At 34.9% G+C, this 24,557-nt stretch overlaps 1 protein-coding gene across 4 annotated transcripts in view; it reads left to right on the plus strand.

Moving 5' to 3' along the window:
* DNAAF6 (dynein axonemal assembly factor 6) overlaps positions 1 to 15,577 on the plus strand; it is a 35,805-nt gene extending 20,228 nt beyond the window's left edge. For all 4 annotated transcript variants that reach the window (XM_015247812.3, XM_072957800.1, XM_072957801.1 and 1 more), the window contains exons 6-7: positions 10,882 to 10,967; positions 15,379 to 15,577. In XM_015247812.3, the coding sequence (XP_015103298.1) occupies positions 10,882 to 10,967; positions 15,379 to 15,508 (216 nt within the window). In that variant the 3' untranslated portion in view covers positions 15,509 to 15,577. The remainder of the gene's footprint in view (positions 1 to 10,881; positions 10,968 to 15,378) is intronic.
* The last annotated feature ends 8,980 nt before the right edge of the window (positions 15,578 to 24,557 follow it).

Consider the following 24,557-nt stretch of genomic DNA (forward strand, 5'->3'; position numbering starts at 1 on the left):
CCTAACCCCCGCATTGCTCAAAGGAACTCAGTGTTGTTCAAGAGTCAACTTCAGTATTGATAGGACTTAGACAGTGGTCAAATGTGGTATGTAAGGGGGAAACAGGTGTCACATTTCTAGCTTGGGTGACTAGGTGAATGGTGATGCATTAATCAAGATATGGGAAGGTAAAATGGTTTATATCTGAATGGTAGTCTTAGAGATGGTTTTTATTTCTTTTTGCTCATCTGAATTTCCTATGTTTTTTACATTCACTATTACTTTTGGAATGAGAGTAAACAAAGGGTGGTTTTGTTTGTGCTTGGAGGTCAGGTTTGGAATGCAAAATAAAGAAGACAAAGTTCCATGAGAAAAATGTTAAGTTTGGGTTATATTGAGTTTTGAAGTGCCTGTAGAAAATCTTGTTGAATGTGTCCAGCAGGCTGTTAGAAATACAAATCTATATGGAATTCAAAGACAGAGACTGGAGATGTTGATTTTCAGAGTGGGTGTTTACTCTCTTTAGGGGTTAGAATATACTATCACAGAGTGCTGGCTTTGCATCAGGCTTGGAATGAAGTAGCACTGTTTTTAGGTAGCATGCATATGTTTGGATAGGGGAAAGTGTTGAGGGGGATACTAGGAAACTTGCAGAAATGGAACTAACTGAGCACAGAATAAATGACCCACGGGAGGGACTCAACAACAGAGACAGAGTTCAGAGACACTGTGAATTCTCACTCCAGTTCCAGGCTAGGTATTGAAAACCAAGAATAATCAGCTCAATGAAATGAAGCTGAAGTTGTGGCATGGCTTTAGAGATACAAACAACAATGATGGGGAAGCTGAAAAGCTGTCACAGAAATAAGGTGGGAAGAATGGGAACTTGCCTGCACCTGAAAAACAAGGATGACTAGGTACCTGACCTCTTGGGTGCAGCTCGGGAGTATCGAAAAAGGAATTTTAGGTATCAAAGTTATGTAGGGAGATAGCCTGGCTTCCCCATAGGCCTGTTGGTAACAGGAAGGGGGATGGGTGCAATAGTTCAGTGGATTTCCACTTTCACCCATAGGTGTTTAACATCACACTATCTCTAAAATCCAAAATTGAATGGGGCTGTGTTTGTTGATATTCTGCCAAATGGTCCATCAATTGTTCTGGGAGCAGGGACAAGCCTGCAGATAACTTGATACTTCTTTTGAGCTGCAATAGATACATAATATTTTGGTGCTCCTACTATAATGAATCTATATTGATAAGGGGACATTCTGTTGTGACTTTAAAAATAAGCCATTGTCTGTTTTTATTTTTCATTGTCACCTCCTCACTGGGATATGAGCCTTACTCCGTCTCTGAATCTCACTGAGAATGGGGTGAGAGTCAGGGATGGGATAGGAGTCCATCACCATCTGGCAGGCACAACCAGAAATCACGTTTATCACACGTATTCATCTCAGAAAGGACTATCAATCATTCTGAACAAAGTGTCTGCACATCCTCTGAGAATTCACTTGTTTCTTGAATGCTATGCTTCTCAAATCCTTGTTTCTCTCCTAAGGTTAAAACAGTCATATTCATCTACTTCTAATGAGTAAATAGATTTGGCTGCTTGATAATGGAATGGATTCTCTTTTCCATTTAAAATTCTGGAGGATGGACACCTTTTTTTTTTGTAGGCTTTCCAATTATGCTAACCTTATTTGATTGGTTATATATCAGACTGTGTGGCAGGGAGAAGGATATTTGAGCTGTATTACAATTCCTTATTATTACCTCCAGGCAGCACAGTAAACCAATTAAATTTCTAATAGTTCTCTGAGTAATATACATATATTTATAGTTAATATCATAATATTTTTTCCATAATGATGGTAGGGGGATGAATACCCCTTCAAAAACTAATTTAATTGTGTAGACTTAATATATTTCTGGTTATGAAAGTTATATATATTTAAAATTTTAAATAATACCAAAATTAGTAGACTTGAAAATAAAAGTCCCCCATAATGACAGAGACAGATAGATAGCTAGACAGAGATTAAGAGAGAGAGGGGTGTGAGGGGAGAGGGAGTTTGAGATGGGCTTAAGGTCAGGGATAAAATAAGGGTGAAAGATGTCTTACACATATTACTTAGTAATAAAATCAGTAATTTTACATTTTGATGATATCATTTTGAGGAGGTTTCATCAAATATTTTAATTACATGGTCCAGAATCCTTGAACTCAGAACTGGCAGAAACGTCTGAATCCATGCAAGCAGATTCACAGATTGACTGGAGAAAGTACAAGTATTTGAGGAATGGATAAAGGAAGAGGAACTGAGAAGGATATCCAGAGACAGGGAAAGCCGTAATAGTATTTACTGCTGTAGAGAAGTAAACCAGGATTTGGGTGCAGAAGGAACCTTTAGATTCGTTGACTAAGAAGTCTTTGGTGACTTTTGGAAGAGAGCAGCTTCAGAGGCATGGTGGTGACCAACAGTGGGTTGAAGAATGCTGAGAAGTGGATAGGAAGTGAGGAAGAGAAGGCAGCAAATATAGATTGTTCTTTGAGGAAGCTGAGCAGTGATGAGGAGATGGCTGTTGAGGAGGAGGCCAGATTTAAGGTTTTGGGTTTTTTTGTTAGGATAGAAGAGACTTTAAGAATGCTTTTCTGTTGATGACAAGAACCCATTCATTTACTCATATAATATTTATTGAGGGCCTACATGTATCACTAGACTTAATGAACAAATCTTAAAGAAGTGGTCATGGTATGGGTCCCTAGGGGACTTTTAGAAATGGGTGGAGGCATTTTAGGTTACAGGATGTTATTGCCATTAATGACATTTAGTACTCACAGGCCAGGGATGCTCTAAATCCTGCAATAAGAGGGACAATCCTGAAAAATGAAAAGCTGTTCTGGATAAAATTAGAAAAAGAGAGACTGAAGACATGAGGGTGAGCACTCAGCAATATTCCACCCTATTTATTACTCCTTCCTTCAAGAAACACTTCTCTTTTCTTTAATGACCTCACTCTCACCTAGTTTTCTTCCAAAATCACTGGGCATTCTTCATCTCCTTTGGTCCCATATCACTGGCTCTTCTTCTCCTGCCTGAAATTCTCCAGGTCTCTGAAAAAGATCATCATTTTTTTCTATTCTCTTTCCATTTAGACACATGGCTTTAAATATTATTTAGCCCTCTATTCTTGACCTCTCCCATGAGCTTCAGATTCATATAACCAACCACTTACTTGACATCTTCCACTTGTTTAACAGGCAACTCAAACCTAACATGTCCAAAACAGAACCCTTGTTTTCCCCAAACCTTTATTTTTTTAACTGATCTTCCTCATCCCAGGAGATGGCAACAACATTCACCCAATTGTGCAACCTGAAAACCCAAATCATTCCTCATTCTGTTTTGCTTTAAAGCCGTATGTCTTCTTGGCTCTACTTTCAAAATATATTCTCAGTCCATCTAATTGTCGCTACCACAACTCCCATCATCTTTCAAACGACCATCATCTCTCACCTGGACCATTATGATCCTGTCTAGATTCAACTCCCTCCTTCCACTCTTGCTTCTTTGCAACCTTTCCACAGTGTTTAGATAGATCCTTTTAAAAAGTAAATCAGGTTGCATCACTTCTTTGCTTAGAATCCCCAATGGCTTCCTATTGCACTTGGAACAAAATCCAAACTCTTTATCTTGATCTATGAGGCCCTATATGATTTGATCCCTACCAATTTTTCAGTTTCATCTAATACCACATTTTCTTCCTTATTTGTTATCTTCTAGCCACCCTAGCCTTCTTTCTCTTCCTTCGATATGTCGAGTTATTTCCTGGTTCTTGCTGTTCATTCCAGTTGGAATGTTCTTCCTTCAGTTGATAATTTTACCTCCCGTTTCTTTCCTGTTTATTTACATGAGTTAGACCTCTGGAACTATATTTCAGAATAGTAGTAAATTTTGGTATTATTTCTTATTTCTCACTTATTTAGAATGTTTCTGGTGTTTCCACATCCAGCGTGATACTGGTTTTTGGGTTGTTGTGTGTTAAGGAACTATTCATCTATTCTGATTTTATTAAGAGTTGTAAGCAGGAATAGATGGTAAATTTGATCAAATGCCTTTTTAACATTTGTGGAGATCATATAATATTTTTACTTTTGACCTATTGGTAAATTAAATTAAATTTCTTAATATTGAAACATCTTGGCATTAATTCACTAATTCATTTACTCAACAAATATTTATTGAGTGCCTACCATGTGCCAATTACTGTTCTAAGCACTGAGATACCGTAGTAATAAACAAAACACAAATACCACTACCCTTACAGAGCATACTTTCTAGTGGGAGAGCTAGATAACAAAATAAATGCATAAATTTTATTATACGTTGGAAGGCGATTAATGCTATGAAGGTGAAAAGAGCAAGGGGAAGTGATAGGGCAAGTACTAGTGTAGGTAGTGGCTGCAATTTTAAATAGTGTGGTCAGGGAAGACCTCACTGAGAGGGCAATATTTATGCAAAGACTTGAAGGAGATGAGGAAGTGAGGCTAGGATGTTGAAAAGGTTATCTAAGTGGATATTTAAATCACCAATATTTAAGACAGCAGTTAATGTTAGAAATATCAATAGAGAACAAAGAACTATTCTTAGAGAAATTGGGGTGGGAGGTCTGACCCCAGAATTGGTAGATGGTTGCAACAAGAAGGAAAATTAGTGATATAATGTGAAGACATGAGGCTTATTTTAAAAAGCTGTAAAGAAGGGGCAGGCCCAGTGATATAAGGGGGTTGGGAGGAAAAAAAACAGGCACAAATTGAGAAGACTGTAAGGGAATCATGTCTTCATGGGAGATCTAGATTTCAGTTAAACGAAGAAGTTGCAGAGAATATTCAAAGACGCTTATGAGGTAAGGGATGTTGAACTGTGTATTCCAGAGGACCTAATGGAAGGGTTTCATGAGTTGGTAAGGGGTAAGAAATGGAACCAAAATAGGAAAAATGGAGACCAGATGGTAACTATTAGATGATGAGGAAGGACTTGGAAATTTGAGGCTTCTTGTGTTTATTGTCAAATAGAGATCAAAGTATAATGAATTTAGTTCTGGTAATCCCAAGATAGCTAATAGTGGTAAGGCTGCATTTGAGGATGAATGTGGGTGCCAATAGAAGTATGAAGGTTCTGTAAATGAGTGTTCTTACTGCAGAATGAGCTGAGCTTACTCTTGACTCCTATGAGAAGGGAGGAATCATGTTTCCATGATCTTATGAAACAGGCATGGCAGTATAGTTCTGGAATGTTTCACAATGGTAACATTATAGAAAATATATTCATTAATTTAAAAAGATATCTATTGGTTTTGTGTTCTAGTTTTGGAGAACATATACTTCTATATTTTTATTCTTCAGAGGTAAATATTTATGCAATTTGAAAGTAGGGGGATCCATCCCCTTTAATTTTTTTCATTTTCCTATAGAATATCATTGCTCATGAGTTTTATAAAATACTTATTATGGCTGCAATGGAAAAAAAATCTCACATGTGTTTCTATAGTTAAACAATAGGAAATTAAATTACTGAAGCAATTCAGAATGAGACCTACCCAAACTTTTTCTGTTAATCAGAATTTCTTAATGTTGTTATGTTTCAAATGGAAACTCAAGTTGCATTAATTTCTTTGGTAAGAATCAGATATATTGGGGGTGGTTGCTCTATTCTGTCAAAAATTTTTTTTGCAATATTTAGAACCCACAAATTAAGTAAGAATATCTTCCAAATCACAGGCCAAATTTTTCTGTATATCTTTACCTTCACTAAAATTTCAGTAAATAGCATAGACTGGCCAAGTTGCATATATAAGATATATTTCACTTACTCTTTTGTTCAGGTATTTAGGAAGTGACAGTTCAGGAGGAAACCTAGAATGGATGATCTCCATGGAGCACTTGCTATTTGGCCTTCTCATTTCAATTTTCAAAAAACTTAGAATATGATCATAGGCACTTATCTGAGGAGCTAGGGAGCCTGTATTAATCACTTACAGACTATAGGAACAGAATCTCACTAGGAACCATCTTGTCATATAAATCTATCATAAGAACAAGGCAGTAAAGAGAAAATTTAAAACTCAAAATGACAATCTCACATTAATGACTCCACCCTCAAAAGCTTTGGCATATTAAGCCAGCTCTGTTATAGCACATAGAGGAGAATAAATGAAGGAAAATGAAAACAATTTATAAGCATTTTGACCTACATTTACCTATCTTGAGGAAAGCTCCAAAGTGAATTCCTAGAGAGACTAAGTGAGTAGTTTCAACTGCTTGCCTGAAGACAGGCTGAAAGTAGAAGGGATCTCACAAACTTTAAATTAGTGAACTCTTTTCCTGTTACTTTTATTCACAAGGCTAGAGGGCAGAAGTATGAACTGAAGTTAGTGATGGGTACTATGGTAGCTGGCCTTCAAGATGGCCCCCAATGATTCTCACCTCCTGATATTCTTCCCTTTGTGTAGTCCCCTCTCACACTGAACAGGACTGACTTGCATAACCAATAGTATATTAAAGAAATGAAAGTGTATAATTTCTGAGGCTACATTTTTAAAAAGGCATTGTTTCTGTCTTACACCATTGGATCATTCACTCTGGGAGGAAGACAGCTGTTGTGTCATAAGGACTCTCAGGGAGCCCTAAGTCCTAGGAAGTCCATGTGGTGAAGAACTGAGACTTCTTGCCAACAGCCGTGTAAGCGAGCCATCTTGGATACAGATTCACTGGCCCCAGTGAAGCCTTCAGATGTCTGTAGCCAATATCTTGTCCACGACCTCACGATAGACCAAACCCAGTACTACCTAGCTAAGCCACTCCTGAATTCCTAACCAATGGAAAATATGTGAGATAATAAATGCTTATTGTTGTTATGAGCTGCAGATTTAGTGGGGGAGCAAGTGAATTGGTTTTGGTTTTACAATAGATAACTAATAAACAGTAGCTAATATGTGACAGAACCAGAACTCAAGCCCAAGTGTGATCCCAAAGGTTAATCTCCCAAAAAGTTGAAATTTTACCAGTGAACTTTTTAGCAATTTTCCTTAATTTACTTATTGAACTAATTTTTCTTTGAAATGAATTCAATTCAATTTACATCCCATGTAGAGAGAGGAACATCAGTCCTCTTGTTTGGTCAGTGACGTGCTGTATTTACTAATATTGGACAAGTTAGGACTTGGGTACAATCAGTTCAAAGTCAATAATAACCATGTCTATTTTCCAGGTGTTCATTAAAACTATTTCTAAAGAAGTGTGATTCATGTTTCAGGAGGAGTTTTTCTGTTGATTCTTCATTGAATCTTCTATTTTATGAAATATTAACGTGTACTATTCCACTTAATTTGTTCCTTCTCCTGTCCCTCCTGTGAAACCATTTTAGTACACAATTTCAATTTCCTCAAGAGGAAAAATTAGAGTTGTTTCTGAATTATCCTAACTAGAGTTGCAAATGATTTTAAGAACCACTTGAAGTTCTACCTAAAAGTTGTATCTAAATTTCATGTAAGTCACAATGTTTTTCCTTACTCAAATGTCATTTCAACCCTAGGGAGATAATCTTTTACCTTGAAAGATATAAACATTTCAGACTAAAGAAACAAATATTTTTATCTCTTAGCCCAGGTGAAATGAGTCATCCTGCAACTAAAGAACATCTCAACCCGACTATCAGACCTGAATGTTATTACAGTAAAAATAGGGCTTTCTTGTCCAATAGACTGCTCATTTACTTTGAAGTAGAGCCCCTGTAACTACTTCTTTGAGAAATGTTTTATTTCTCTCCTTAAAAGCATTTCTAATTATGGAGATTTGAATTTTCAAAATATTAATTAGGAGGTAATTCTTTGTTTAGTGAAAACATTAACCAAAGGATATATTTAGATAGTAGGACCTCCAGAGCTCTATTTACAAATATTTGTTTATACACAGGTTTTAGATAGTAAAATATAACTCACAGGCATGCATTGGTACACATACTTTATATTGCAAAAGCACTATTGCCTATTTTAAGCTTCTTATAAGGAATTCTAATTTTTCTCACTACTTATTTGATATGTAATTTCTTCAAAACCTGTTGCTTTTGTCCTTGCTATTCCAGTTCTGAAATCACCAGATGTCCAATATTTCAAGTCTTCTAGCTCATTTTACAGAACACTTCATAATTTACCTTAAACTTGGGTTGTTTTTCTTTGTTTTTGGAAACTATATGCCATGAGAGAGAGAGAGAGAGATCCTCAACTTCTATCAAAAAGAGAATGAATTAAATTAGCATTAGAGATGAGACTTTGTAGTGTGGTAAAATACACATAGTAAAATTTACCATTAGTGACATTTAGTATGCTTATAATGCTGTGCAATCATTGCCACTATCTAATTCCAGAACATCTTAATCAACCCAAAAATGTTACCGAACTCAAGTCTGGCTGCTTGTTGCTCAAAAGCCAATACTTCAGAGGCAAATGTTGGTAGAAAGGAAAGGTTGCTTTATTTGAGAGGCCAGCAACCCAGGGAGAAGGCAGATTCATATCCAAAGGCTAACTCCGCCCCCGCCCCCCGCCAATCAGGGGGCAAGAGATTTTAAAGGGGAGTTTCAGGGTGTGTAGGCAGAGGGAGGAGACTACATGTAGAACAGCATGGTCAGCTCTGATAGTCATCTTGAAATTGGTCATGCAGTGGTCTGATCAGCATCATCTTGATTGATTTAAGTACAGTTAATCTTCAACTCCAGGGTCGGTTTCTTCCCATTTCTTTGAGGCCAGTTATTGGAATTGTGGCAGCTTATGTCCTGGCTATGGTCTGGTCATCATGTAGTTAACTTCTTCCACCTGATGGGGGCTTCAGTATCTAGAAACAGCTCAAAAGATATGGCTTAGGATATTATCTATAGTCCTTGAGGAGGAACTAGAGGTCCTTGACTTTGCTTGATAACTAAACTAGTATTTTTTGTCTTGTTTGACTGTTTTTCTTTTCTTTTTGCATTTCCTCACTTTTCTGATTATTTATTCTTTGACAAGTTTTTCTATAGACAAAAGGCAGGTGGAGGACATGGCGGCATCTGTCCTGGGAAAGCACAATAGGGTCCTGCTCTATTTCAAGAGGAAATCCAAATTCATTAAGCAGTCACTCCTCTTTTCTTCCTCTCCAGCCCCTCTAGTAACTACCAGTCTGCTTTCAGTCTCTGTAGATTTGCCTATTTTGAATATTTCATATAACAGAATCCCACAATATGTGGCTTTTTGTGCCTGGCTTCTCTCACTTAGCATAATGTTTTCAAGGGTCATTCATGTAATAGTACTTCATTCCTTTTTATGACTGAGTAATATTCCATGGTAGGGATAGACTACTTTTTTTATTGAGTTACAGTCAGTTTACAATGTTGTGTCAATTTTGAGCACAATTTTTCAATTATACATGAACATACATATATTCACTGTTGCATTCTTTTTTCACTGTGAGGTACCACAAGATCTTGTATATATTTCCCTGTGCTATACAGTATAATCTTGTTTATCTATTCTACATGTGCCTGTCAGTATCTACAGATTTTGAATTCCCATTCTGTCCCTTCCCACCACCCTCCCCTCTGGCAACCACAAGTTTGTATTCTATGTCTATGAGTCTGTTTCTGTTTTGTATTTATATTCATTTGTCCCTTTCTTTCTTTTTCTTTCTTTCTTTCTTTCTTTCTTTCTTTCTTTCTTTCTTTCTTTCTTTCTTTCTTTCTTTCTTTCTTTCTTTCTTTTTCAGATTCCACATATGAGTGATCTCGTATGGTATTTTTCTTTCTCCCTCTGGCTTACTTCACTTAGAATGACATTCTCCAGGGACATCCATGTTGCTGCAAATGGCATTATGTTGTCATTTTTTATGGCTGAATATTATTCCATTGTATAAATATACCACCACTTCTTTATCCAGTCATCTGTTGATGGACATTTAGGCTGTTTCCATGTCTTGGCTATTGTGAATAGTGCTGCTATGAACATTGGGGTGCAGATGTCTTTTTGAAGTAGGGTTCCTTCTGGATATATGCCCAGGAGCAGGATGACTGGGTCATATGGTAAGTCTATTCCTAGACTACATTTTGTTTATCCATTCATCAGTTGATGCACATTTGGGTTGTTTGTGCCTTTTGGCTATTGTAATAATGCAGTCATAAACAAAAACATTGTGTACATATTTTTGTTTGAACCTCTATTTTTAATATGCTTGTGTGTGTATATATATATTCATATGCTCAGGAGTAGAATTGCTGGGCCATGTGGTAATTGAGGTGAGGCAATTTTAAGTGAAATATAACTAAATCAATAAGTAGTTCCATTTTTGTGCGGGGGTCATATTGTTATTTCTCTTTTGTTATGTTAACAACTTTTCTGGACTCCTACATTTCTGTACAAAATGTGGTATGAGAGTTTATACCAGGAGCCTACAAGATGATATCACCAACCCACACTCAACATAAGAACTAACCATGTTTTATACAAAGTGCCCACTGATTTAAGGCAGTTGAGGGTCTCCAACTCTATCAGGGGCACTGGTATGCACCTTCAAGTAATGAAGATTATAGACATGTCACCGAATTGTTTCTATAATAGTTTTGGAGACACATAGATCGTAGTCATATTACAGACAGTTGCCTTGAGTCACTCACTAAACTTCTCTGTATCTCAGTTCCTCCATCTGTAAAATGCAGGTAATAATCACTGCTTCTCAAGATTGTTATGAGAAAAGAGCATGGCCTGGCACATAGTTGGCACTTAATAAATATTAGTTCTCATTCCCCCATATTATCTTACACTCTTCAAATTAACTGTTCTTCGAGACAACAGTATTTTTCTTCTCGTTTTCTCTTTCAGGTTAAAATTAAACTGCCAAATACAAGCCCTTCTGAAATTAAAATCGATATTCAGGAAATGATCCTCGACCTCCGTACTCCTAATAAGTGAGTAAAACTTAGAACTAGAATAATGAATATTATAATATTCATTAATCTTTAGTCAATATCCTTTCTAAATGTGTACATAGTTATTTTGCATCACTGCTAAAGTCTGAAGAAAAGTGAAAAAGTCAGTTAATTATTCAGAGGTTTGATCTGTAATATAAATATAAATATATTTGTAAATTTGTAGATTTTTTTCTACTTTGTATGCATACATTTGGAGTAGGTTGATACCACCAAAACATAATCCTTGACATTCAGATATAGTTTGCTTATCTGGCAGGAAAAATAATTAAAGATGAAAATCTCTTCAGTTTTAAGTTTTGCACGTGTGTTTTTTTTCTTGTATAATGATGGCATAAGAAAAACAGTATCTTTAAGCTTTCTGGATACTATGGGGCTCTAAGGTTAAATTTGATTATATTCATCTAAAAATCAACAAAAAAGTATTGTCATCAATTACTTAAAAATTCTAACAGCCAGTGTATCACTAGATCCTCAAATTGTGTGAATACATTTAAAAATAATGCAGATGATAATGGAACAATTCAATTAAACATTTTGATATTTTCAAGAGTTTTGTCATTACACAAGTTCAAATCATCTTCCCAAAACACAACACATATGGTAAAATTCTGATAAAAATGTTTATCCTGAAACCTGGATAAATCAGTCCTGTCTTTCAAAACTAACTCTATAAGGAAGGAATCGATGGAGCCTGGCATGTGCTAGATAAATTATCTAAATATCTCACTGCTTTGTTCACTTTTCATCTGGATGTATAACAGTGAGCACACTGGTTGATTGCAGTGGTTCTTTCTCTGTACCTCATAAACATTTCAAACTGGCTGTGGGAGCAGTCAGCTGCTGGCACATTCTCTTCCTTCCATTATCAGTACCTGTAATTCTCTTGTGTTGGTCGTAGGGCTTCAAGAAAAAAAAATTAGATCTCTGGAACAAAAGACCTCTATGTGTAAACAACCCAACATACGTACATAGCTTAACGTTGATTTCTATAGTAGATGTGTTTAACCCAATATGACCTACCGATGAATATATATCAAATATTTTTAATTACTTAATGTGATTTCAAAATGTGATTTGCAGGAAAAAAATTGTCTCATGTTATAAAAATTACTTTCTTTATTCCTACCATTCACTTCAAGGAGGATTGTAATTTTTTCATTATACGTTATTTATGTATTTACTCTCCCACACAACCTTTGCAAGGAAAGTTGGTTAAATGTACAGTCAATCTTCCATGATATTTGTGCGCTTGCTGAAAGCACACACGTATCTACGCACCATGGAGTTAATTTCCGTTTCCCTAGCAGTTCTCACTGTCTCCATCAATCTTTAGGCAGCTGCTCTGGCTATGCTGTCATTCCAGATATCTATCAAAGCCCACTAAATGAAAGACTCATACAGAGATACTTTTCCATGTAGAATGTGGGCTATACTAGGTCATTTGGATCTTACTACACTTATACATTAAATGCTCAGTGCAGAAAGGTAATGTCTCTTAAGGAAAAAATTCATTAATTAAGACAGAAGATAGAATTAAGTTTTTTTAATCACTTTTCCTAAATACTTAAACATTCTTTGGAAGCATACTGTTTTCTGAAATCGTATTACTGGAAATGTGTCTTGTTTTTGAGTCTACTGATATTCACATTTACTTTCCTTAGTTTCTAACTTTGACACCCTGTAACACTATGTTAACTGGCTCCCAGAAAGATAAAAGAATACATTCTGTTCATGTATCTGTAATGCAAAACAGATAAACTTATTTTTACTGAACTGACTAGTAATATCAGTCTGTTGATAGTCAATTGCATTAAAATTATAAATAAAACCTAGTTTTTAGCATTATACAACCAGAATAAACAAAGCAGTTTACTGAATTCTTCATTTTTTAAAACTGGTTGTTTTGGCATATAGATTCCCAACATGGAATAGATAGAAAGGAGGAAAGAGAGGGGAAATTGTATAATGTCCCAGAATCTCCTGATTTGTCTTCCTATAAGGTTTCATTATTTTTTAGGTGAATTCTAAGAATATCATAAATGAATTCCTTGAGTGTGATTTAAAAAAACACATTCTAAAGATAAATATGAATTAATTTTTGGTTGAGTGTTGCTTTAGATTATTCTTACCTTTGCTTGTGGTCCTCTGATTTAGACTGAGAGTTGGCTGATGTTAAAAGACATCGATACCTTAAAAAAAGTTTTCTAAGTGAAATAGTGAATTGCAGCTCACTAGGTATTTCTGCACTTCCTTTGAAAACAGTTATGTCTCCAATAAGAAACCTTAAAAAGTTCATGTCTGTTTATAGCCCAGATATGTAAATCAAAGAATTTATTAACTACATAAAATAAAAAGTGCATTATGGAATATGCACAGAACAAGGTTGTCCTTTATTTAAATCTATTCCAAGTAACATCAAATTGAATTCTCTAATATAAACGTAAACATATAAGTCTCTAAACTAGAGTTCACTCTATAGATAACTGTTTTGTTTTTACTTTCATATAGTATTGTTTGCATTTAAATAATTTCTAATGAAAATTAACACTGAATAAACATTTTACCAGTGATTAAACTGGTAGCTTCTTAAAAAGCAAATATATTTTCAAAGTAAAAGCAGAGGGATTGGATTTAAATGTTCATTCGTATTTTATTATAGTACTAATCTATACTGATTATTGAAATATCATTCATGATGATCTATTTGCTTTTTATTCATTTATTCATTCACTCAATAAACATTTATGAAGTTTTCTGCTAGACACAGGAAGGGGACACCAGTATAAAATACAGTCCTGTTCTTCAGTAAATTGTACATGGTTAAGTATTTGTAGAATTTTATTTTGTTTAAAATGTAAATCTCACTTCAGATATCAGACCATAAAACAGACTAGACAAAAGTACTTCCCTTCTTCTAAGAGCACACTTTATACTCAAAATTTTAGTATGTGAAGCCACACAACTAACGACTGGACAAAAACACAGGTATAGATGGATCATTCCAGTGGCCACTGTCTCTTTTGAATTTATTTTTCTCTGGACAGAGAAGTACACATTATCATTCGAACTCCTTCTTCAGCTGATTATAGTTGTCTTTTAGTGCAATGAAGCTACCACCACTGAGTTTTGCTTTATTTTAAAAGTGAATATATTATCATTTGTAGACTAAGAGATAAAGCAAATACAACTCTAGCACAATCTATATTGTAAACAGCGTTAAAAAGATGGACTCTAAATATTTTTTGCAGCCACTTTTTTTGAGATGCCAAATATTACAGGCTATATTAAAATACAATGCAATTTAATTACTTCAAGTGGATGGAGCTGTTTCTCTTACCTCAAATATCTAGAATGAGACAAGAGTAAGAAAAAATTTCTTCTTTAAGTTCCAGAGATATGTGATAAATACTTTCAATGAGCCCAGTTTCCTGAACTTAGGTCTTTGCAAATGAGTGAAGAGGAAATTGATTTTCAAGGGTTTCGTTTTCAAATACTAGTCCTTTGTACAGGTATTCAATAAGTATCCCTAAAAATTACCACATTCCTTTACTGATTTGGATCTTATACCTTCTAAAAGAGCTTTTCTGTCCACTTTTTGTAGAGATACTCAAAGCTCCTCTACTGAGAATGTGAGGTAACAAGTGTTTCATGTATTTAATTTTCTTCAGATACCAGCATGTGCCAACCCCATACATAATTCAGATTCATACCACTATGACAGAATTATGGATGTCTCATCCCAGCCATTCATCTAAAGCATACAGCTATCTAGTAATCTAGTAACTGAGCCATAAACTGCAAAATACACTCAGGATTCTCTCACAGGGAATTTTTGTCAATGTATAGTAGAAAGAACCAGAAGGAAGCAGAGAAAAGCACTTTCATTGATCTGGTATTGAAATCATTCCAGGCCTGAGTTTCAATAACTACACCCGTAGTAGAGACTCAGCCCAAAGTTGTGTTACCAGAATTATCATAGAATCATTCCAATTTTCAGATTTCTATCAGTCAGCCACATTCCATCTACACATAAATATGACTGGCAACAGACCTATCCAACTGGTTTAAGGTTGCAATGCTTGTAGTTCTATACCTATAACCCTAGCCTGAGACTATGTTTATATAATACAAAATGAGGCCAATTTAGAAAAAAAGAGGAGTCATCAAAACCACTGCTTGGATTTTTAAGGCCAAAAAACCAGTATACTATTTGTGTTATTTAGGCATAGTTTTGATCCAGTAGTCATACTGTCTAAATAGTTTTTTTGGTTCCTAATAATATTCTACTGGTATATATTACTTCCCATTGCCTTATTAAAAGTGACATCTTCTTGATATCACTGATTCTAGGTTTTTATTTTGTTTTGTTTTGTTTTGTTTTGTTTAGGAAACTGTTGCTAACCCTTCCCCATCCTGTGGAATGCAACAGTGCCAAAGCTTGCTATATCCTTGAAAGTGAGACTCTCGAAGTTACCGTGACTATGAAACGAGAGTTGGATTTTCTTAATTTCTTCTGAAACTGCATGGATAAGGAGGAAACTTGGTAAAACAGCACTGATTAAAAAAACTAAAAACTGAAAAAATTGCTTAATGGTTTCAATCTTCTCTGTATTATTCTGATATATTTCAGAAAGGGCCTATCAATTCTAGTGATATTGTGATCATTTACAGTCATTTCTTTTACTCTAGCAAGAAATATTGTTTTCTCATACTAATAAGCTATTTCATTTTTATAGTGATCGCTGGATAGAATTTACAGGTTAACCAATTAGATTACTACATGGTCAATTAAATAACTGAAATATGACCGTGAAATAGTTGGTCCACTTGTTTCAGTGGTCGAAAGAACTTAAGCCAATTGATTATAACATGATACAATCAGTTGCATAGCAATTGGTCATTATTATCACCAGAAAAGTTTATTCAGTTTCCTTTTTTTGTTGATTTAATCAAATGATTTTGCCTGTTCTCTGTTTAGGCTCTCACTATTGTTATAGAATATATAAATAACAAAGGATTATAAATAGTCTGATGCACCATACTAACGACATGTTTTGCTTGAATAAGAATACTCTTGAGCACACAGTGTTATTTGGCTTCCTCAGTCCTGCTTTCAGTGTTTGGATCTATTTAGGTTAAAAATATTTTTCCTTTTGTGCATTAATAATTATTAACAATGCCTTTTTGAGTACTGTGTTTATATTTAGTAATTGAATTCCTTGACATTTAAAAAGAATATAAAGAAAAGTGTGGTGCATTTACAAATCCTGTTTTCTCTCATTTCCTATATTTATTCTTAATTAGACACACTTAGTTTTATGAATTATGCCAATGTATCGTGCCTCTTCTGTACTGTATTGTGTAAGTTTATTTTAGAATTATTTATGAATAAATTATATTTAAAAACTTGTGTGACTTGGTCTCACGTATCATTGTAGAACTCTGGACTTACCTGGGAGTAAATTTTGAAAAGAGATGAATAACTGAAAGATGTTTATTGCTTCTATGTGAACTCTTAAGGGACTAAATGTTCAAACATATTTTCTAGATTTAACTATGCAGACAACAGCCAAGCATCTAGTTTGTGACTATACTGAATAGAAGGAAAAGACTGAGATTTTGGAAAAAGTGATTGTGTTAAAACACCAAGCTCTTGTAGAGAATTTGACTTTGAAATTACCAAAATGACTTTCCTCTTTGAGGGCAAGTGTTGCTGGTGAGATTAACTGAAAGGAAGTTAGTGTCTGTGAGTTTAAGCCCGTGGTGTTACAGGATCAAAAGGGTGTCCTGGTTTGCTTTCTTAATATCTTTTTAAAAGGCCATATTTTAAGAATTTCAAGTTACACCCTAAACTTTAAACTCTAGAGCAAGCATGACTGGTTACTAGCATTTTTCTTCCCTAGAAAGCAACAGTGAGTCAGTGAAAAATATATCTCTTTTTCCTATATATTGGCCCTAATTACAGAGACCATCATTAGTCAAGCTGACTGAATGTGTACAAGTTGTCCCTGGAAGACAGCATAGAGCATATCCAAGCCCACTTGAATTGGGCTTTGGTTATGTGGCACTGTATTAATGCAACAGAGCTTTAAGACAATGAAATGTGATCCAGTAATTTATACCCATCTACAAATCATACTGCTTCACTGTCCTTGGCCTCAGAAGTAACAACTTTGTTGTTGTTTTGTTTTTAAGCTAATTCACAGGACTTTCTTTCTTTAAAGAGGAATTGTCCAGTAAAGCAAATGGAGAAAAAGAGAATGCAAAAGGAAATTTGTCTTCTCAGAATTTTTCCATGAATCTGAGCATTACCAGGAGAACTGGGAGTTAAAACCGCCACTGTGGCATATCACTAGCCTTCTCCTTCAGGAACTTCTTTACCTCACTTTTTGGTTCTATAACCCCTAGTAGCATTTGTGAGGATTCAGTCATTCATTCATGCATTCATTTATGCATTCTTTCAACAAATATCCACTGAGCATTTACCACATTCCTAGCACTATGTTATGTATTGGGGATATAGCAATGAGCCTACCAGACGTGGTCCCTGTCCTTGTGGAGCAAGTAGTTTAGTGGTGGAGACCAACAATAACCAAATAAACACATAAACATAGATTTTCAAGTTTATTGTTACTACGAAGGAAAAGAATGGGTGCTTTGAGACTATCAGAGAACTCAAACCCAGTCTGGGGAGGGAGAGCAGAAAAGGTTTCCCTAAAGATTTTGTACTTCAGCTGAAACATGGAGATTACTAGGACTTAGCCAGGCAAAGAGAGTGTTGGGGGAAGGAGGGCAGTGGGGCTTCTAGGTGCAAGGCATAGCAAATGTGAAGACCCATGAGAGAAAGAACTTAGAGAGTAGAGTTCAAGGAAATGAAAGCCAGTGTGGTTGGAACAGAGTGAATCTGGCAAGTGTGCCTGGAGGTAAGATTGGAAATGTAAGCTGGAGCAATGTCATGTAGAACTTTGCAGGCTAAGTTTAGGAATTTGAATTTTATTCTAAGTGCTTTGAGAAGAGAATGTATGAGGAGGCAAAAATGGAAATGGGAGGCCAGTTAGGCTATTGACTAGCCCAGGCAACTTATTTTTCTGCACATTATCCTAAGTAAAATTCATTGTTGAATTTTTTCTAATTAGAAAAAAAAAACATGCTTACATGCTCCAAGCAGGAAACTTTAATAATACAGAAAAATTCTTTAAAAATAAAGCGAAGTTTAAAATCAACTGTAAGCCAACAAACCATAAATAACCACTCTTAACCATTCTGAGTGCCTCTTTCCAAAGTTTTTGTTCAATGTATAACATAGATCTTATTTTTTTCCCAAATGGGATGATATCGTGCAAACTGGTTTTATAACTTTTCTTTTAATTTCCAAGTATATTCTTTTTTATCTTTTTGTTTCTGGGAATTCTAATTTTATTGCATTTTGATAAAATAATGTGATAAATGATTTATGTGTATTTTTAAAGAATAAGTATTCTGTAATTATTTGGTACAGAATTATGTATTATATATGTAAACTCAAGTATTTTTTATTTTGTTGTTCAGATCTTCCACATTCTTGTTAATTTTTGGCCCACTTTCTCTACCAACATGAAGAGGTGTATTAAAATTTACCACCGAAGATAGATTTGTTGGTATCTCCTTGTAATTCTGTCAATTTTTTCTTTATACATTTTAAGGTAATACATTTAGGTGCAGACAGATTTTAAATTGTTCTTCTTCCTGGTGAATTATTCCTTTTATCACTGTTCTGTGACACTCTTTATCTCTAATAATATTTGTTACTTTAAAGTATGTTTTGCTTAACAATAACATAGCTACATCAACTTTGGTTAGTATTTGCCTGGCATGTCTTTTTCCATCACTTTCCATGCTTTTATGTTTTAGGTATGACTTTTATGAACAGAAAGTAGATAAATTTTAGGCTTTTAAATGCCACAAAAATTCTGTCTTTAAACTCACAAGTTTTAGTCTAGTTACAGTTATTGTGATTAATGATACACATGGATTTATTTACATCACCTTATCATGAAATTTCTCTCTTATTCTGCTTTTTTATATGCTTTTATTCCTCCTTTCTTGCCTCTTTTTCTATTAGTTAGTTTTCAAAATTCTTTTTTCCTCCGACTGGTTTGGAAGTTATATATACTTTTTTTTCTTCAAATGTCTAAAGTTTCTCAATAATTCTACCTTCCCTTAAAGTTTAGGGATTGCTTTAGTAATTGCTTCCCTTAAAGCAATTCAAAGACATAGGAAGTTTTAACCAAACCATGTCCCTCCAAGTTTGTTTTCATACTCCTAAATTATTCATCATCCTTATTATTGTTTTTTTTACAACCAATGCTTATTTAGATCTACCTACATGTTTACTAGTTCTTCACTCACCATTCCTTTTTCCACATCAGTGTTTCCTTTTGAAGTACATACTTCAGTATTTTTTTCAGCAAGGGTTTGTGAGTTCTTGATTCTTTGAGTTCATTTCTGGAAATGTTTTTATTGCCCTCACTCTTGAATAACAATTTAGCTGGGTTTAGAAATGTAGGTTGACAGATATTTTCCCTCAGAACTTTGAAGAACTTTAACCTGTATTCTGGCCTATATTTTGTAATTTAAAAGTCTGCTGTCTGTCTCATTGCTGTTCCTTTGGAGGTAATCTATCTTTTCTCTCTGGTAGTTTTAAATATTTTTCTCTTTGTTTTTGGTGTTGTGCAGTTTGATTATAATGTGTCTGAATATAGATTTTATTATATTTATTTTACTTGGCAACTTTTCTTAAATCTTTCATCAGTCCTGGAAAATCCTCAGCCGTTATGTCCTCGAATATTTTCTTTCTCCCATTCTCTCTATTTTCCTTCTGAAATTCCTCTTAGATTAAGGTGGAACCTTTCATTCTATCCTCCATGTTTTTGAGCTTCTTTGTCATATTTTCCATCTCTACTTTTTTTTTTAAAACTGAAAATTTTTCTCAAATCTATTCCCCAGCTCAGTGATTCATAGGATTCTAATCTTGCTGGTAAGTGTGTCCATTGACTCAATTGGTAGGCCATTTATTCGTATAGGTTTTAAATTTTTTATTGCAATATCTTCTTTATTGGTACTTTAAAAAATTCTGTGAAAACTTCTTGCAGTCTGTGTTGTGGGAGCAGCCCTTCAAAGCAGTTTTACCTTTGCTTCTACCAAGACCTCAGGGTAAAGTTTCCCTGGTCATGCAGGTAGTATAAATTAAAACCCAAAGCTCACAAGAGTTCCAGGCCTGTGCTTTAAATTCTCAGAGGAACTTTTTCCTTCCATCTTTGACTTAGATAGCAATAGATAAGCTTCCTTGTTGCTTCCTTACGCTGAAGATGCAGATTTTTTCCCCTACTCCAACCTTTTATTGAGAATGCAGTCCTTCCAGGGGAACTTTATGGTGGGATCCTTGGGCCCAAGACCTCTTCTCCTATCCCTGTGGTTCTAAAAAGTTGGTGTTCCCTTCCCAGGGCAACCACAACTCTCCCTCACAAGATTACAACTTTGATTTCCCATTTCCCCTACATTTCTGTCATCTAGGAATTTTCCCTTTATTTCTTATGAACTGAGTTATGCAATTTAAAAATATTTGTATATTTTCTCTTGAGCTATAAAGGTTTGAATCAAAAAGGATTTTCAGTTAATTTAGTTGGCCATGTTGCCAAAAATGGCCAGGAAGCTTTCTTAATTTAGCAAAATATTTTAATATCTTCCCAGACTATCAGAATGCTTGTACTAGTGTATACTTCCCCCAACAATATATGAGTACCCATTTCTCTGCAGTCTAAGAAAGCCTGAATATTGTCATGCCTTTTCATTTCTAGTTTAATAAGGAAAAATAGCATCATGTCATTTTTGCAAATTCCCTTCTTTGACATTGTTTTGTATTGGTTTCTGCCTATGCATAGTAATGCTATCAGCTAGGAATGCCTGGGGCACTCACCCGGGCCTATGAGGAGTACTACCTGTGAAGAGCCTCCACAGACGTTTCCCCAACTGGAGCCAATGTTGTGGGTAGACTGGCCCTTGTGGTTCTTATTACAGTTATAAGACACACTTCTGCAACAACCATAAAGGAACTTTGAAAAAACAAAGTATGTTACTTACAGGTTTTAGATGATACATGGCATGCCTGAGGGCCACACAGAGAGATCACAGGTAAAAAGAGAGTGTGTACCTGGGGTTCTGCCTTTCTTGGGTTCAAGGGTGAAGTGCCCAGGGTTTCCCCAAATTTGTTCTTCATTGGTGAGTTTAAAACATGAGAGCAGGAATTAAAGCACGAGAAGGGAAAAGTAAGCAGTCAGTTATCTAGGTCATCTAGGGCTTTCTAAAGGGGGAACTTCACAGGCTTCACAGGTGGGGCAGCCTGGCTCTTTATCTACTTGTGTATCTGGCAATGTGTTTATTAAAGATGGTTGTCTTTGAAATGGATTCCTTAGCAATCAAAAGCTAATTGTCGAACATTTACACTACAGACATACTAGTGAGGTTGAACAATTTTTCATACATTTATTGGCCACTTATGTTCTTGTTTTGAGGACTATTTTTTCTGTTGATCATTTTCCTATTAGAATATTTGACTTTTTCTTATTGATTTGTAAAACTTTTTATAAAGAATATAAAATTTGGTTATTTTTAATATATTTTATAAGTGTTTCCCTCAAAATGTTCTTTACCTTTTAATTTTGTTTATCATATTTTAATAGAAAGTTTTTATTGTTATGTAGTATATTTATAAACAGAGTATCCACTTATTTTTATTTTGGTGGTTTTAAGATTTCATCTGCTTTTAAACTATATCCATCTGAAATTTATTTTAGAACAATTACTTGTTAGCCTTCTAATACTAGATTTGAGCGTTATAAAATATATTTAAAACATTCACTGTCGCACTCTGGCTTCTCCAATTTAATTCTACCATGAAATCATCCATAAATTATGCTGTTAGAAAAGCAGTTGATGATTTGTAATATATTACAAAGTAACACAATTTGAGTGCAATGCACTTTTAGTCAACTCTTCTGACAAGATAATTTTTAAATGTTTCTATTTGACTTTAAAATACATTCACATGTGTATGAATAGGTCTTACACTGAATTTATACTAGTACAAATTTAAGAAGCCTCATTATAAACACCCAACTAGACAGGTGCTGGAAAGCAACCTGTTTTACTCATCCTGCCTACCTATTTATTGTTTTGTTTGTTTCATACTCCATGCAGAAAAGGACAGTATCACCTTTCAACCTAAGCAGTGTTTTTATCTAACTATACTATCTGAATATTTCTACACTCAGGAGTGGTGGAGGGGTTGAACAAATAGGTAGTAAGGGCAAAGATAGTTTTTTTTTGTTTACAATCTTTACCTTGTGGATAACTCAGAGTACAGGAAACAGCAAGGCCAAGGTTAACGTGGAATATTTATGCAAATAAGAAAAACTCCCCAGCCCCATGCAGCCCCATGCATTGACAAAAAGGCCTCCCAAAAGTACTCTCCACAAAAAGACCAATAACAAAGAGGCACAGTCCCCAGAAGCCATTTGGGAAGAGGCACTACACAGTGCCCACCCTGAATTTTGGGCTCAACTTGTTCCTTCTTACTCAATGCCTTTGGCCCTAGACAACTTCAGACAGTCTTTCTTTCTCAGCATCCATCATTTTTTCCCCCTTTACCATCCTTGCTGAACTATATACTTTAAATATTCAGTTGAGGAATCTGAATAAAGTCTATGTTTAGTTAACATTATTGTACCAATATTAATTTCTCAGTTTTGATCATTGTACTATGGCAATGCAAGATATTTACATTAGGGGAAGCTGGGTAAAACATGAAAACTATACTTTTTTTACTTTTTAAAATTGAAGTATAGTCAGTTTACATGTCAATTTCTGGTATACAGCATAATGTTTGTCATACATATATTTGTCTTCATATTCTTTTTCATTATAGGTTACTACAAGATACTGAATATAGTTCCCTGTGCTGTACAGTATAAACTTGTTTATCTGTTTCATATATAGTAGTAGTATCTGCAAATATTGAACTCCCAGTTTTTCCCTTCCCAAAACCTTTCCCCCATAACCATAAGTTTGTTTTCTATGTCTGTGAATCTGTTTCTGTTTTGTAGATAAGATTATTTTCTTTTTTCTTTTCTTTTTTTTTTAGATTCCATATAGAAGTGATATCATATGGTATTTTTCTTTCTCTTTTTGGCTTGCTTCTTAAAATGACAATCCCCAGGTCCATCCATGTTACTGCAAATGGCATTATTTTATTCTTTTTTATGGCTGAGTAATATCCCACTGTATAAATATACTATAGCTTCTTTATCCAGTCATCTGTAGATTGACATTTAGGTTATTTTCATGTCTTGGCTATTGTATAGAGAGCTGCTATGAACATTGGGATGTATGTATTTTTAAAAATTTCTCTATATAATTTCTGTGTTTCGTATGAGTCTAAAATTATTTCAAAATAAGAAGTTTGTTTAAAAAAGTCAATAGGAGAAAAAGTCAGCTACAGAATTATAATCATAGTATCACTGATCTGTCTGCCTTTGCAGCTTGGGACTTTCTTTGTTTTTGCCATTCTCATCTGTAGAGTGTTTCAAGTTTTTTTGAATACACTCCACCAAGCAGGGAATCTATCTGTAGATAATAACTAGTTTTATTTCACAAATACATCCTGTTCAACATAAAGATATAAAGAAACAATGAGCTCAATCTCAATTCTAATAAGGTTGATAAATGAACTTCTTTGCTAGATGCTGTAGAGGTGGTGTATAGAAGTACACAGTAAAAAAAATCTACAGTTTGGAAAATATGAGTAGCACATGATACAAAAGCAAACAAATAACATATGTGTTAAATTGTAGGATGTTAGCAAAAATGATAGCATAAGCACCACTGAAAATCCTCTTTTCCATAAAAGCAATGAGAAAACTAGCAAAAAGCTTAAGAATTTACTTTCTAAGAACTCTGGAAACTAACCAAAAGCTTGCAACAATCCAGGGAATGTTTATTTAAGAAAAATGGCTGAATCTGAGTAAAAATGGCAAGATTTTTGGCATTTCAACTTACCCTATTCCCATCTCTACCTTCTCTCCAGCTCTGCAGTGACTTTGAAAATCAATAGGCCCCAATCATGGTGAAAACAAGCAGCCTAAAAACCACTGGAGGAAGCAAAATGAGGTTGGAGTTTGTGGTGGTTAATTTTATGTGTCAACTTGACTGGATGACAGAGTGTCCAGATATTTCACTAAGCATTATTTCTGGATGTGTCTTTGAGGATGTTTCTGGATGAAGAACTCAGTAAAGCAGTTAGCCTTCCCCAGTGTGGATGGGCATCATCCAACTTATTTAGGGCATAAATAGAACAAAAAAGTGAAGGAAGGATGAATTCGCCCCTTCCTTCCTGATTGCTTGAACTGAAACAACAATCTTTTTTGCCTTCTATGCTCCTGTGGTTCTCAGGCCTTCAGACCCAGACTGGAATTTACATCATTGGTTCCCATGGTTCTCAAACCTTAGGACTTAGACTGAATTACTGGCTTT

Source organism: Vicugna pacos, unplaced genomic scaffold (assembly GCF_048564905.1).
Source record: "Vicugna pacos unplaced genomic scaffold, VicPac4 scaffold_76, whole genome shotgun sequence".
Classification (NCBI taxonomy): Eukaryota; Metazoa; Chordata; class Mammalia; order Artiodactyla; family Camelidae; genus Vicugna; species Vicugna pacos.